Source organism: Numenius arquata, chromosome 7 (assembly GCF_964106895.1).
Source record: "Numenius arquata chromosome 7, bNumArq3.hap1.1, whole genome shotgun sequence".
Classification (NCBI taxonomy): domain Eukaryota; kingdom Metazoa; phylum Chordata; class Aves; order Charadriiformes; family Scolopacidae; genus Numenius; species Numenius arquata.
The window spans coordinates 31,442,651-31,459,063 of record NC_133582.1 but is presented as its reverse complement, the minus strand read 5'-3'; the positions used below and the strand labels follow the sequence as shown (position 1 = coordinate 31,459,063).

The 16,413-nt window shown below is 46.7% G+C and overlaps 1 protein-coding gene across 1 annotated transcript; it reads right to left on the bottom strand.

Annotated features, from left to right (window-relative positions):
• Nucleotides 1-837: 837 nt before the first annotated feature.
• Nucleotides 838-15,494, bottom strand: RAB1A (RAB1A, member RAS oncogene family). The gene is given in 8 exon segments (XM_074150474.1): nucleotides 838-2,990; nucleotides 3,282-3,413; nucleotides 4,432-4,527; nucleotides 5,873-5,968; nucleotides 8,078-8,150; nucleotides 15,070-15,307; nucleotides 15,310-15,448; nucleotides 15,450-15,494. Coding segments are annotated over 8 exon segments (1,017 nt in total). The 3' UTR covers nucleotides 838-2,792.
• Nucleotides 15,495-16,413: the final 919 nt, after the last annotated feature.

Below are 16,413 nucleotides of genomic sequence, written 5' to 3'. Positions count from 1 at the left end.
CTCGTTTTCCTCAGCCATAAAGAGCCCGGGTGCTCCGTGCCGCTGGATAACATAACGAAGGGGTGAGTGCGCTCAGGGAGGGCCCCTTCACACAAAGCTCCGGTGAGAAGGGTCTCCCAACCCTTTTGGCACCGGAAAAGGGCATCCCTGAAGCAGCCTTAAGGAGGTAAGTGGCCAAAAAAACACAAACCAAAAAGTTCCAGCCAGCTACGGAGTGTCGGGACTTGGCTTTCATTAACCTTTGAAGGAAATGGCGAGCAGCGTGTTCTTGTGCAGAAGATGCCGTTTCCTCCCATTCTTCTGGGCAGAACAGGGTGAAGTCTCTGTGCTGCCCAAGTCAGAAGGTGAAAGCTTAGTTAAACTCAGTTACAAATGACAATTCATTGGCTTTTCTAGGGTGTGGTTTGTTTTTTTTTTTTAATACTCTCCCATCTCCCACCTCCTCAGCTTAAAGGGGGTTTGGTTTTTTGTGTTGTTTTTTTTTAATTGCTGAGTTACCGGTGCCAATTTATAAACGGGGTGGGTGAGTTCAACAAAAAGGGCTCAAGCACATGGTTACGGGGAGGCTGGTCTCACTGGCTTCTGTGCCTGTGGGCAGCCAGGGTGGGGAAAGGCTACGCTGCCCCTGTGCTACCCCCTGCAAGGCTTACGGCCGAGGCAGCGGCTCTTTGGGTCACAGGAAGGAGAATAACAGCACCCTCAGCCTGCTCTACCCTCTTCTACCCCAGGCTCCAGCATTTAAAAGCACCGTTAACCACAGTCATTAATTGGCGGGGGGGGGGGGGGAGAGAAAGAATAAAGAACCACCCGACAACTGGTGTAGCCCAAGCTGTTTTTGCAATGCTTTTATTACTGTATATATTAACATTGTTTTGGATAGTATGCAGCAGGCATCTTGACATTTAAGTTCATTTGTGCACTTCTCTAAAGGGAAGATGTTTTTTTTTTTTTTTACCCTCAATACACCTCCTTCTGCTTCGCTTCCTGATCTCAGCAGCACTCGCTACTCCTACCGGCCCCCCCCCCCCCCGCCCTGCTCTCGGGGAGGAGCAAGTCACATTAGATAATGAATTATACCAACAAGCACATCTCTAATAGAAAGCACATCACTTTATTGTGAAGGTCTCAAGTGGAAGAGTTCAACTTAACCATGACAATACTTCATGTAATTACAATTGCCTGTCGATCGATGCAACTATGTTGAAGAAAGCTGTTAGCCAAAGTCACCCCCCCCGCCAAAAAAAAAAAAGAAAAAAAAAGTCAGAGGATATTTGCACCAATTTTAGTTTATACCTCACAACATACCTAGGCTATAATTTGTTTGTTTTTTTTTTTTTTTTTCTTCTTTTACTATCACAGGGTGTATTTACTACTAGGGGAATGTTACATGGTCTTTCAAACATGAGACTATTTACAGAATAAGCTGAACATTTGAGTTTAGATAAAGCTGAACAATTTTACATGTATAGGAAGTGTTATAGGCTAGCTTTCCTGTGGCTTTTAGCTAGACATCAGGCACTAATGATTTGATTAGCTCTGTACAAAGAATCACACACTGTCCAAAAACCTCTTGGCTGCTGGTTAGTTCCAAATTGTTCAAGATAGATAGCGCCTATTTTGAGCGACAGTCTGGTGTGGGGCCTTGCCGTCCCCATCTCATCCTTCTGACACCTCTACGCGTCACAGAACAGGAACTAAGCTGTTGCACTAAGTCAGAAGAGTATTGATTAAAAGAGGATGGAATTAACAGTATATAGAAAAGACATAATGTACTGGTAGAAAGTTATACCACCTCAAGGTTAGGTTGAAGTCATTCACGGTAGGGAAACACCCTTCTCTCCCCTACTACGCAAAGGGGACAGGAATCCCCTACCTATCGAGTCCTTGAGAAATAAATTAAGTTCCAAGACTAAAGTTGGGGAACTGTTGTACATTCAGAGTGCATTATGCCTCCGTGAACGTTGGCCGGGTGTTCCTGGTACAGCTCCTGGGCCTTAAGCACCTCGACCACTCAGGCTTTGGGGCCACGGTCACTAGTTTTAGTTACAGGGAAGGTCTACAGGGAAGGTCCGAGAGCCCTGGCTGCACACGGATATGTTTTGTGCACAATGCAAAGCCTGATTTCCCCCTTAGCCATACAAATTAAGACAATATTTATCACCATACAGTTTGATATTACTTCCAATAAGTACAATATTTATTAAACATTTCTTCAGTTTTGTTACATATTGTGCAACAAATTACAATATTCTGCAGCCACAAATTATATGCAGAGTATGAAGGAACTATTAATCAGATAGTGTGATCTCTCCATTTATAATTCTACAAGAAGGAACTAGCAAATCAGATCTTACATATATCTTACTAAATTTTATGCATGGAAAGTGACAGACACTGTTGTGCTGTTTGATACAAAATGGCTGAACTTCATCTTCAGAAGACTAAACCTGACATCTAAACATGCCAATAGAAACATCAAAACAAAAATACATCCTAACCAACCACAGGAAAACAGTCTGGTATCAGGAAAAGCAACAAGGATTACACGTTTATAAACCAGCACACAAAGGTTTAAAACAGTTCTGAAAATGAAGTTAGCTGTCTTGAGTCAAGGGAATAAAAAAAGTCAGTATTGACCATTTACAATCTCTGACCTTTGTGGAGACGGTAAGAATCTGTTGTAGTGCAGCTACATACAGTACAATTCAGGCAATTTATTTATTTTTTTTTTTTTTCACTTGGGTTCAGATTGCAAATTCATTGTTGTGAGACAAAAAGGGGGGAGGCAAGTTTTAGCAGCAACCTCCGCTAGACTGCTTGACTGGAGTGCTCTGAATTTTAACATTGGACTTCTCTGCACCACCAGCTGTCGCTCCCGGACCCATTCGTTTTTTAATCTCAGCAGCCATGGTCATGAAAGACTGTTCTACATTTGTGGCATTCTTTGCACTGGTTTCCAAAAATGGAATTCCAAGAGAATCTGCAAATTCCTGCGAATCAAGAAACAGTGAAGAGTAAGCTCAGACACCGATTCACACCTCGCCTCATGTCCTGGTGCATTCCTGGATAAGCCACAAGTTCCCAGGCCACCCCCCTGCCCCTCTCCCAAACTCTGGTCTGATGGTGACTTTTGCTGCACAGGGTCATTATCGAGCCACCTGCATTTACGGCGCTTTGGCATCTGGGTGCCAGGACACTTTCTTGCACTAGAACTTACTCAAGGGCATGACCAGCCAGACCAGGTGCTCAACCAAGGCAAACACACATCCATAGCCACATACCTTTGCTGTTGTATAGTCTACTACTTTCTTTGTGGTCAGATCACATTTGTTCCCCACCAACAACTTGTTGACATTTTCACTGGCATAACGGTCTATCTCCTGCAGCCACTGTTTTACATTATTGAAAGACTCCTAGGAGATAAGAGAACTGTCAGCAAGACCCTTAACCCAGAGGAAAGCTCAGCAGTGTTCAAGTAATGACTGGGCAAGAACATGAAGCAGTGCACTCAACTTAGCACTGCGATTCACAACCAGGAGAGAGAAAACTCTCCTTCAATGCTACAGTGCTCCCCCAGTGGCCTGGGGACAGTGGAGTCACCACAGGGTCTCCGTCTGTGCTCCAAGCCCTACACAATCAGCCCTTCCTCCACCCCCACCACCTCCCCCCGCATTGCTTTTCCCTGCTCAGTATCTCGAATAGTCAACAACGTCTACCATCTGGGACTCTTCCTCCTCCTCCTGTAACGGAGATAAAAGACACAGCAGGCAGCTGAAAGCAGGAGAATCCCAGGCCTTTACAGAGCAAACCACAGTGTTGTGGAGACGCTGGGACAAACTTTGGCTCCTGAAATGCAGAACGGCCACACTGAACAGACACTCAAGTTAGCAACTGAACCACATTGCTCTTCTTCCTATTAATTCAGGAAACTCCACACTTCCTAAGAGCCCTTCAAACAAGACAACTGCACCAGTCACCTTCAGAGGTTCTTTCACAGAAAACACTGGCTCAGTTGTACCCTGCACACTTGCTGACAATTTTCTGTTTCAAATGCCAGTTTTTATTGTAGACCAAAGTTCAGGTACATTCAGAAACCTTTCAACAACTCCCATCGGTAACTCAGACTTCCTGCTATCAAAGGCAGGGTGAGAACTGCTCACACGGGACAACCAGTTACCTGCCCAGCAAGTTTCAGGTTCAGCCTAAGATACAACTGCTTTAGAGCCACAGATCCCACTGCTCCTTTTATTTCTGTGTTCAGCCCCAAACCAGAGACTAACACATCAGGCTTGATAAACCTTAACACTGCATGAAGAACGTAGTCCCCATCTCCTTAAGAAGTGCTAAGTCATTAAATTCCCAGTGTTATTTACTCATCAGCCCAGTATATTCCACCTGGGGAAGCTTTCCAGGCAGAGGTTTAGCACTTACCTGATCTGTAACATCATACACCACTATGATGCCATGGGCTCCTCTATAGTAACTGGAAGTGATAGTTCGAAACCTCTCCTGTCCCGCCGTGTCCCACTACAAGACAAATGACAGGACCAGTTACTGCAGCGTAGCTGTACTGGTGCACATCAGTTTCCAGAAACACAGCTTGGCTGATCAGCCAGCCAGATACAAGTGAATCCGAGTTACAGCCCCAGAAGTGTCTCTGAAACCCTACACAAACAGGATTTGAGAAGACTGAGATATTTTAACTGGGAAAAATTACACTTCAGTAGCTGCTTTTCTAGAAGCTCTTATTTGGTTTCAGACAAGTGTAGTCAAAGGATGTCACCAAGGAAAACATTAAGCAGTTTTGCCCCACGAAGAAGCCATGGTTCAGAGGTCAGAAGATAAAATGCAAGCCAGCACTTGAAAACCTGTTAGGAATAAGGTCAGAGGGATGCGGGTCTCTAACATGACCACTCCCTTCAACTTCCTTGGCACAGGAGCTGCAGCAAGAGGATTTCACAGCAACACCCTTTTCAGAGGATGAAATGCAACAACTCACACCAAACCCAGCTCCTTCTCCTGGAGCCCTGTCAAGAGCAGGACTCGCATATCAAACACAGGCAGATTTCAGCAGACAGCCTTCCTCAGGGGCTGCTCTGCACTCAGGACAGCTACATTACAGCCCAGAGGCTCGGGCTCACTCCTGCCCCACAACACGGCCTGGAATCCCTGAGTCATTGCCTTCAAGTCCCAAGAGCCTCTGCTCGAGCTGGAAGCAGCAGCCAACAAGGATTGCGTGACCTTGCATAAATATTAGATTTCATTACACTGGCCACTCTTTTAGAGAGCATCAAGATTAGAGGAAAGAACTGCCAAGTCTCTTCCCCTGTGTATTCCAAGTGAAAGGCCAAAAGCGTAACCAGAAAACAGTGCGAAGCGCAGACAGGCCAGTTACAACACGTTTGTGTCAGTTTTTCCATTCAGGTCAACAAAAGCAGCGTTTCCAGCACTAGATGGTGCAGCCGGTTACTCACAGCTGCTGTAGAACTCGGGCACCTTGGACAACTGTGGGATATTCCCAACATTTACACAAATCCTTCCTAAATACTGCAGAACTACACCAGTTTTGATAGAGGAGAGCACTCCAGCAGAGGATTCTACTCTTCAGCTCACAGCGCCTTTGAAATACTGAAGCTTTCCTTTCTTCCCAGGAAAATGTATTTGTAAGTCACTTCCTCTCTCAGCATCCTTCTTTAAGGACAGGGTCATGGCAAGTCTTGTAACCTCGTAAAAACTGCCCGGCCTCTTGTCAAAGGGAAGATATCACTTATATTTTAATGAGTAAAGTACAAAGGATAACCACCAATAGTTACAAATGTAATTCTGTGCTTCAACGGATTAAAGTACCTCGGAGTTGGGAAATATTACTTACTATCTGAAGCTTGATTGTTTTCCCATCTAGTTCTATAGTTCTGATTTTGAAGTCCACACCGATCGTGCTGATGTAACTTTCTGTGTACGTGTCATCCTAGGAGAAAGAGCAAAGAGAAGTCAAGCCTGCTGCACCTTTTCCTGCAACCGCCTCCTATTGTGCACCAGGCAGGCAAAGGTACTTCATTCCCTGGCGATAACAGTCTGATCATTCACGGCGAAGTCCAGTAGGTGTTTTTTTTTTTTTAAAAAGCAGCACCTCACACAACAAGATTTATGTTCCAAAAAAAACTAGTGAATAAAACTAATCTCTGGAAATAGCGTTAAGTCCTTTTGAACTGTAGTTTAAAAAAAAAAAGTCTTTGTTCATGTTGGCAGACTGAAGAGCTACTTAAAATAACCATTATGGTTATTAAAATGCCTCAGATTTTTATTTTCCTCCAATGGTTTTTCATCTGTATTACACAGCAGCTACCTCCAAGTGAGAGGCCATGCCTCAGAGGTGCTCCACATCTGAATTTCAGGCCCTCTGCTGCCACGGCTGGTCGCTGAGGCAGTTTAGAGTTACAGCCTGGGTACTCCTGCTAAGTTCCCTGCTCCACAGCTTGTAAATACAGGAAGGAAAAACCCAGCACTGGTTTCAGCAGCCTCCAGCAGACCTTAAGGCACACAGGAAGCGCTGGATCGGTCTGTGCCTCCCTTCTAGCGAGCCTTAGCCTGCCAGCATGAAGGAAGCTTCCATTCCCAAAGTACTAGTAGGATAGACCTTCAGGTAAAATATACCACAAAAAGCTTCACATAACCAACAGCTACCACAAAAGCAAGGGATTTCTTTGGGTTGTGAATGGAAGACACCTGAAATAATACATTTGCAAGTAAGAATAAGGCATTAAGCCTTTTAGAATGACACAACATTGATTTCCTTAACATTTCAATACTCAAAAGGGTATGTTTGAGAAGCCCAATGCCATTTAACCTACAGCAGGAAGAATGCAGGTAAGTGAATGCTGTGGTAAGTCCTGATGTTGAAGTAAAACAGCTTAGTTAGAAAGTCAAACCTCTAAAGGAAAAAACTACTTAGCTGAAGAAACACCAGATAACTAAGCACAAACTTAAGCTGGGTATCAGAATTAATTCAAAAGCATCTGCAAGAGAAGCAGGCCAGACTGAACTGGGAGCACTGCTCCAGCCCGAGTGTCACTTCCAATCCACTGCCTCCGGTTCTGTGAGCAGAGCAGGTCACATCTTTCCAGTGTTCATACTGGTTTTAGCCTCGCCCTGCCTTAACACTGCACAAGCAGCAGTTGTCATAGCTCTAATTTAGGTGATGCTGTTTGTACGCACCAACCATTTCGTGTTAACAAAAGGGAACACAACAGGCTCTCTCCAGAGGTGCCTCGAGCAACTGTTCCAACTGTGAAACCACCACCATCATCTTGCAGTGGTACCAAACTCTAGTTTCTAAACAAATGCCCCATTTTCTGCCTTCCTGCCTCTCCTCCCACAGCAACGTAAAGCTGCACTTTGGCACAGACAGAGATAAGGTATTCACGGACTCCAGTTTTTTCTACCAAGACCTGTCAAACCCATTTTAGCTTTTCCTGTTGACAGCAAAACTACAGCTTCTTTCATTAAGATTCAGCCACATCAGCCCACCGGCAGTTTTAACATTTATTATCTACTCATTCACTTGAGGAACCATAAGGCCTTATAACTCCTAGGGTATTATTTAAATTACTCTCCCTCTAGCTAAGCAATCGGTAGGCTTTTTCAATGGAGATATCAAACTTCACCTGGCTGAAAATATTCAGATCAAGCAGTAACTGATCAAGACCTTACCCTGACACATTTGTATTCTTCATGCCTGAAGGCACACATCTCAGAATTCAAGCATGTTCTTCCATCTTCAGTGTTCTATCACTAGTGGTAATGATGGAAGTTAAATTAAGATATCTTCTTGTTCTTAAGAAAATAAGAATTAAACTTAACTGGACATAGTCTTGGTATTATTTCTTTCCATATTACTCACTCATCAGCAAATATATCAGCTACAAACAAATGCAGAAGATAGGAGGGCTTTGCAGTACTTTAATTATCCCTCAGTATACCAGACCTGACAGACATCAGTCCTTTCAAGTAGTTCTTGTACTTCTTGCTAAGTACCTGGTAGCTTTTTTACATAAAGTTTTAAAGTGTGATCACTTACTGCAAACCTAAGTAGAAGGCAAGATTTCCCAACACCGGAGTCTCCAATCAGAAGTAGCTTGAATAAATAGTCACTGCAGAAGGAAAAAAAAAAATATATTTAAGTCACTTAATGAAAAACACTACTAAGAACCAAAGTCCTGAGAGCCAGTATATTACAATGTTTGAGAAGGGTAAATTATTTCACTACTAGGGAAGTCACCTACAACTCCAAGCTTCTCCACCCAGTTTATACACTCCCACAATTTATTTGGAAAGGCGAGTGTAAGGTAGATGCCCCGAACACAGCATTTTTGTGTAGAACTATGCTTTCCTAGGAAGTGACTCTGGGGATATTAGCCTGGCTATCACCAAGACTACCACAGTCCTACTTCAGCCCTTTGTGGCCTGGTTAATATTACGAATCATGCTTAGCAATTAAGTGCAAGCCTTATCATTTGGTTGAGTGGCTCAGGTGCCACACAGATGGCAGTAACAGCCTGCTGTCCACCACAGCCATTATCTTCCCATCCTCTTTAAAGAGAGAGGCTCTATTCCACTGCTCAGCTTCACAAATACCATGTAGCTGGCCAAAAGGGGCTAATTCTTCTCCCAGGTTAAGTTACCCAAATTTAAGTTCCAGCAGAATCCGCTAGTGCAACATGCAGTTCAAACATACAAACTGTTAACACCACATTTAGTGGCCCTTCTACAGCAAAATGAACACCCACCTCCCACAATAGACTATTAACTGCTGACAGCGACCACATACTCCGCCTGCCTTTCAGAAATTAAAATAAAGCTAAAGCCACTGCCAGATGAGGATACACTCGTTCTCTCAAGGATGTCAGGTGTGATATTAGTAATCCTGGAGTCACACCAGTGGGGGTGACGGTAATTGTTTTGCTCCATATTGACTCCTCCCAGTATTGAGGGAGGAAGCCCAGTATCATCAATGACCAATCTAGACTTATACTTCAAACAGAAGCGTGTATTTCACTGCTGGCAAAACATTAGATTTTGTGTTCAGTCATAAGACTAATGGGACAGTTTAATACTAAAGATCGAGGAGCAGAGAAAAAGCACCAAAGCACCACTTACCCAAGTTATCTTGCTTTGTAAGCACTAGACTAACCCACTCCAGGTTTACAGCTTTCAGCCCTGTAGTGTCCAGGATTAAGTCCTGTCCTCATTTAACCACTCGAGTTTACAACAGACATATTTCTATGCCCACTTAACCAAACTGAGAAGATAAGATTTATGCAAGTGCCTGAAGTCAACCATCCCCACCCATTATTCCCTACCAACATCACCATTGACTCTGGCTGGCAGGAATCCAGCCAGGAAACTGCATCCATCCCCAGCTGATAACAGCCAAGCAGATGGTCAACTGCTCAGCTTCTCACCACTCCTCTGCTCCAGTGCCCAAATGACTGGCACCTTGGCTGGTCCCAGGCTGCAAGGAAATACTCAACCGAAACCTTCACCAGCTTCCACAGCACTTCTCAAGGGTTAGGGAGAAGGAAAACTGAGCAACTATGACACTGATCCTTAAAACCATAGCCCTCCCCCACAGTGTAAAGCTAAAAGCACTCAAGGTATTTAAATAAAATAATCAAAGTCAAAGGATATCTAGCAGTTTACAGTCACAAAACTCACTACCCCACCTGTCAATTCTCGTACTGATACAAGGCAAGATGGTTTTAGTAAAGTGACAGTTATTAACCCAAACTGTTCAGGGGAGATAAGATATATGGGTTATGATGTAATGTAACTTAACAGCTTCAAGATCATTGAAGCACTATTACTGCAGATGCATTATTGCTGCTCTTACCCTTACACTGGTGATCACTGACAAAATATATGTTTGTTGAAGCTTGGGGCTGCCCAGAAGGTGACACCAAAACACCACTGCAGCCACACTGACGAGCCAGTGGTTGAGAAGGCACAGTTATGCTTTAGCACAAAAAAACCCACAACCCTACAACCTTGTGTTTTAAGCCTAAGGATGACTGAAGCAGGACGGTATCGACCAGTGCTAGCGACCCTCAGCTACCCAGCTTTGCTGCCTCTCAACAACCACCACCCAGGAACCCAGGCAAGAGGCTACACCCAGTAACAACTGTAGCTAGAGACATTTAAAACTTCTTACCACCCTAATAACTTAGTTGCCTGAGATAGAAACTCTACCTAATCTGGAGCCCAAGGTAAGGTAGGGCAGCTCTGAAACCTGGTCCACTGTTAAACCTCTGCCTTCTGCCCCAGGATTATGCATAAACTGAAGCCACGATTGCCTCAGCCTTCAAACAGCTCCTTCCTACTTCAGCAGGAAGTTTTGGTGGTTCAGTTCTCTGCAAAACCAGAATTTTCAGCAATCCTGAAGTTAAATTGTTACTTACAGTAAGCACTAATACACTTGAAAGTATTAGAGCTCGCAGCATGTTATAATCTCCTTAAGAATGGTAACACATGAATATTACCACTATATTGTCTTCACTAAAATTAGTGGGAAAAAATTAATCCCTTCCTGGAGTAGGTAAGGCTTCAGCTTTGAGTCTGAAAGATGCACTTAAGAGCCTCCCCTTGCTTCCAAGGGGAATTCAGGTCCCTCCAGCCCCCAAACAGTCTTCCTCTGTTACTCAGTGCTAAGAGCAGCTCCCAACCAGATCTACCTGCCCTGCTATGAAATCTTTTACTGTTCAGAAGCAGGTAAGAACGATCATGGCTTATACACAGCACTACTGTTAACTTAACACAACCCAGAAGCCTTAAATACCAGGTCTGACATCTTTGCTGTTAAGACCTTCCCTCTCTTTGGGCTTCAGTATTTCCAGAGGCAAGTGACAACCACGGGCTCATACGGTGACTAAAGCCACCAAAACCCCGGCCGGTGTCACTGAGGCCACAGCACCACAGGAACAGCCACTGCTGAGTCAGCTCTGGCTCTGAACTTAGACACAGGTGTTGTGTCACAAAACCTAGCTTTGCCAGGTGAGCAAGACAGACGCTTACACCTGCATCGATTCAGAGATAATTTAAGTAGGACCTTGTTATTTAGGCTTTAAAAAATAAAAGTAATTCCATATTCCAATTCCTTTCCAGGTACAGTTGCTTTAGGACCTTTTAAAATCCAGCAGGTGCCTCGAGAACAAAGTGAGCAGCCTGTTACACATGGTATGATGCCAGAGTCAGTTCCTGGGGTACAGCAACAGCTTAAATCAAATAAAAATGACAACAAGCTACAAAAGGTCTGCAGAAATCTACTTCTAGGCTGAACTACATTGATAAAATATTTGTGGCAACAGGTTCAACTGTAGCCACGTGTCCAACAAGCCACGCAGGTTAATTGTGGTATTTGCTCCTGAAGGGCCACATTTCTGAAGCCCACGAATTTTGCTCTTTAAACCTGAAGACCTAATTCATCAGGCTCTTCGGGAGCCTTCATAAAGCAGGCTGAGCTACACTACTTGGAGATAGCATGAATTCAGATTTATCATGCCACGTTCTCACCATGTATATAGGCAAGTGAGAGTCAGCAGCCATCAGAGGAGGAGGAATATGTGCAGGGAGGCAGGCAGGTACCATCAGTAAGAGCGAGGCTTTCAAATCCTCCCCATCAGGAAGAGGAGATGGCAACTTCCTCTTGCCAAAGAGAAAAAGGATAGATACGCTAAGTTTAATTGCATCTTGCAAAATAGAAAAAAAATGCACCTCCAAAACAACGTGGAAAATTCTGAGCAGAGAGGAGCATCCTCCTGTTACCTGCATTTTCCACGGATTAGGCAGCAAGTTCAGCAGAAGACCAGGAAGTCAAGTGGAGGACAAACGTGGCCAAAGCTGTTTGGAACAAGGGACCTGGGAGCCTCTGAGATACTGTTGTTTATACAGGTAGACGCGTGGGGATTGTTTTTTAAATGCCAGGAAGGTTTTATGCCAGAACAGACAAGACTAGGTAGTCATCTGTCTCCAACAAGGAACTGCTGGAATCAGCTTTAATCACTGATGTCAGCTGCAAGTTTACTGTAAACAGGTACTCACAGCAGCCTCAAATCCCCAGTCTTTGTTCTACCACCCAAGAAATGTTGAAGAGGAGCATGACTGTCACACTGATTACACACTGCTCGTGTAAGTAAACAGAACCCAAAAGACATAATGCCATTTTGCATCGCAGATTGCTGTTTAGAAAGGTTAGAACACAAACAATTTCAGATGATTCCAGCAACCCAGCAGCTGTCACACAGTTGCCATCTACTGACCTCATACAAGACTGAAAACCCCAATGCAAAAAAACCCCAGATTTACTCCAAGAAGCACTTCATTTTCTCATCTCCCCTTGAAGAAGGTATCTAGAACAAGATCCAGACACTATAAAGCAGCAATCAAAATCAATTCCTGGTGGCACTTGCCTGCTCAATAGTTCACCCACCAGTGTGTTTACATCAGTCAGCCCTACTACCTGCAAGTCACAGAAGGGGTAGGAAATGCCGAACCTGACATGATCTAGTCACCACAGAGTCAATATTGACATTTTGCTCATTTAAACACCAGAAGGGGACACACACACACCCCCCACAGCAGTAATACATCCCAATTGTACATGGGCAGGTGTTTTCAGAATTTAGCTTCCCAATGCTAGTGCTAATATCTCATCCATCCCTCTTGGGCTCCTTCACTCAAATGAAAGCACACTAACTAGTCCACCAGGCTGTCCCACAGCCCTGGAGCTTCAAGGAAGCTCTCAAGCACACACTCCCAGCAAATCCTGGCACCAGCAGCTTCTAATCCTTGAAAATTGAAGGAAGCAGGTCTCTTTATTAAGAGATTTTAATGAGCTCTCCCACTGACCTCTGACAAGAGAGTTCTAGCATGCCTAGGAGAGAGGATTTGGGGCTACAGCCTGATCTGAAGCTGTGATAAGGAAGTGGGAATGTGTTACATTACAGGCAAGGCATTTCTAAAAGGACAAATGGACATCTGTACCTGTATCTGTTACAGGTAACTAGAAAGAATAATGTTATAACCCCCCAAGTCTTATTCCTGGTTTAACATTGATCCAAGCATACATATTACAGTGATAAATATTTTCTGTCCATCTCACCACACCCTTCCCATCTCCTGTCCTCATCCTGCAGGCACAACCCTGACAGGAAGTAGCAATTTAATACTACAAATTAATCTTAAACTACAGCTTTTCCTCTCTATTTCATTTTCAAGAGCTCAGCCATCCTCGCCACCACCAGGAATGAGCACTCTTTATCCAGAATGAGTCTTCCTCACCTCAAAATGTTTTCCCCACCTTTACAGCGGCATCCAGCATCTCACTGCAGGGAACTACTCCCTGCATCAGTCTAGAAAGCTGAGAGGTTTCAGGAAACACAAAATACCTACAGAAAAAGCCCCCTCCATCCTGTTTCTGCAGTGTTAGTGGCCTAACACTTTGCAGGCAGTTTTTCCACTACAAAATCCACCAGCCTGCAAAGTAAGTTTGAGTTAAGCCCCAAGAGTCATTACTACCACAGAAGCACCAACAATTTGTTGGTCTTTCACCCACTGACTACCTCCAGCTACTGTTTTGGTGTTTTCCAAAGCCACACGAGCAAGCTTGTTAGGCAATCTTGCCAAGATGTAACTTGAGTTCCTGGCTGTACCTCTTAGTTTTCACCAACTCCCTCACACAAGCTGATGATTATTTTGCCTTCTACTCCTACTTGCTTTTCAGGTGATTTTAATGGGCCCAGAGCTCTTGCAGCCACACTGCCATAAGCAGAGAGCACCAAAGCCATGACCGTGCAAGTCAGCAGCCTCAGCTGCATGGAAAACAATGCTTTGAGGACAAAAGTTGTTAAAATGTCATCCATGAACAGAGGCAGTGGGCACCTAGAGCAGCAATGCCATACCACACATGCATTTCAGTACCATAACCACCCCATTTACATCAGAGGGCACAGTGGCTTCACCATCCCAAACCAGAGTGCCAGAGAAGCCAGCACCAGCAAAAGAATCCCAAAAACACTCTTCAACACTAAAGTGTTTGAGACTGCAGCTGCTGGTTTTTAAAGTGCTTTTTAAACTAGTCCCGAGTCTCTCCTTTTAATTCACAAAAAAGAAAGCCATGAGCAAAACGAGGTTTACTGTCATCCCTGGCATCCTGGTGGGCAAGCCACTGCTCTTACAGTTGCCAGGATACAGACAACTACTGACCGGAGAGCTCAAACATCCTTACTCCCCAACAGGTCAATTAGAGAAAAAAGGCCATATTAACACAACGAGGTACAACGACCCTCTGGAAAAGAAAAAAAAAAAAGAAAAAAAAGAAAAAAACAACTAAAAAACTGTGCCATCACCAGGTTTTCTAGGCAAGTGCTATTTCAGCTCAAGACAGCCCCAAGAGCATTTCATTATCAAGTCGCAGCGTTGCAAAATCTACATAGGCAAGAAGTGTTTTGCAAGAGCCATGTGACACACACATGACTTGCAGCTAAAGTGAAGGGTGGACCTCTGACTACTAAGCTGCCAGCAGCAACCGGCCAGGAAGATCGGCTTTCACAAAGAGCCGGGGTTGTTTTTTCTCCCCTCTCACCGTCCGCCACCTCACTTGTTAGAGCCCGAGCTCCGCATTTTCGAGGTCCGGGAAACACCGCCGTTAACACCGCCCATACTCACTCCGCCGCCGGCAGCGCTCCCGGGGAGAGATGGAGGGATTGGGAAGGGTGGGGGGGAAGTGGGGGGTGCCGAAGCCCCCCGGATCACCGCGCCGGTTTGTAGCAGAAACATCATTAACTTTTCATGGCCCCCCCCCCCCCCCGCCGGTGGCCGTAACCCAACCCCCCCGCCCCGGGGACGACACCGGCAGGCCTAACATCTCCTCTGGTGACTGGCGGGCCCAGGAGAGGCCCGAAGGCCCGGCCTTCCTATCCCCCACCCCCCTTGCGCCAGGCCCGGTGGCGGCCTTTCCTCCCCCCGCCCCGCCGCGGCCTGCCGATGGCGGTGCGGCGGGCCCCGGCCCGCACTCACTATTCGGGATTCATGCTGGACATGTCCGTGGGGCCCGCGGCCCGGCGAGCGCGCTGTGAGGGGATATGAGGCGGGGGGGAGGGGGAAGGCGGTCGCGGCCTGGCACCTCCCGCCGCCGAGGCGGGCGCTTCCGCGGATTCAGGCGTCCAACGGCTCCCGCCTTCGCCCGGCTCGGCCTTGCCCCCCTCCGCCGGCGCCCTGCCCTGCCCCGCTCTCCGCGGCCTCCGCGCTCGCTCCTCAGCCCAAAATGGCTGCCGGAGCCCAACCAGGAAACGGGGCGGCCTCTCGCCGAGCGGCGCTTACATGGCCGGGGGGCGGTGGCGGGGCATGCCGGGAAACCGAGTCCGCACCGCCGCAGCCGGCCGCCCACCCCCGCCCCGGGAGGACTCGCTTTCCCGACGGCCACCGCAGCGGCGGCGGCGCATGCGCGGCGGCCCGCCTTTCTTCCCTCGGCCCCGTCGGCTGGGCGCGGGTCTGAGCGCCGCCGATTGGCCGGGGGGGAGCAGGCAGGGCGGTGACGTCGGCGGGGAGACGTGGCAGCTGGGACGAGTCACGGCGCGGGCAGGGGAAGGGCGGGGCCTCGGCGGGGGGCGGGGCCTCGGAGGGCGGGGCGGGGGGGGGAGGGCGAGCGGTCGCCCCAGCCAGGGTGGCGAAAGGGAAGGTAATGGGAAAGGGAAAAGGAAAGGGAAGGGGAAAGGGAAGGAAGGGAGGAGGGTAGCCCGCTCTGCTGCTCGTTGTACCACTCGCCTTCTCGCCTTCATGTCGGGTGAGGGGGAAAGATGGAGACGTTGTCATCAACATAACGACAACAGAGGGGGTGATGGGCATCCGTGGGGGTTCGGAGCATCCTCCATCCTCCGCCCGCGATAATTAAGTAACAATCCCCTTATTTTTTATTTTTTATTTTTCCGTCTTTGTCAAACCAGGACATTCTTTCATCAAAAGCATGATCTGGTCACATTTCATAACGTTCCTTGGCCACAGTGAATGTTACTCCGCTCGTTTTACTGTCGGGAAAGGGGCAGGGAGAGGTTCACAGGATGATCACAGAATGGCTTGGGTTGGAAGGGACCTTAAAGATCATCCAGTCCCATCCCCTGCCATGGGCAGGGACACCTCCCACCAGACCAGGTTGCTCCAAGCCCCATCCAACCTGGCCTTGAACCCCTCCAGGGATGGGGCAGCCACAGCTTCTCCAGGCAACCTGGGCCAGGGTCTCACCACCCTCACAGCAAAGAATTTCTTCCTGAGATCCCACCTAAATCTCCCCTCTTTCAGTTTAAAACCCTTCCCCCTCGTCCTATGGCTCCATGTCGCACGCCTGGGATGTCGGAGCAAACGACA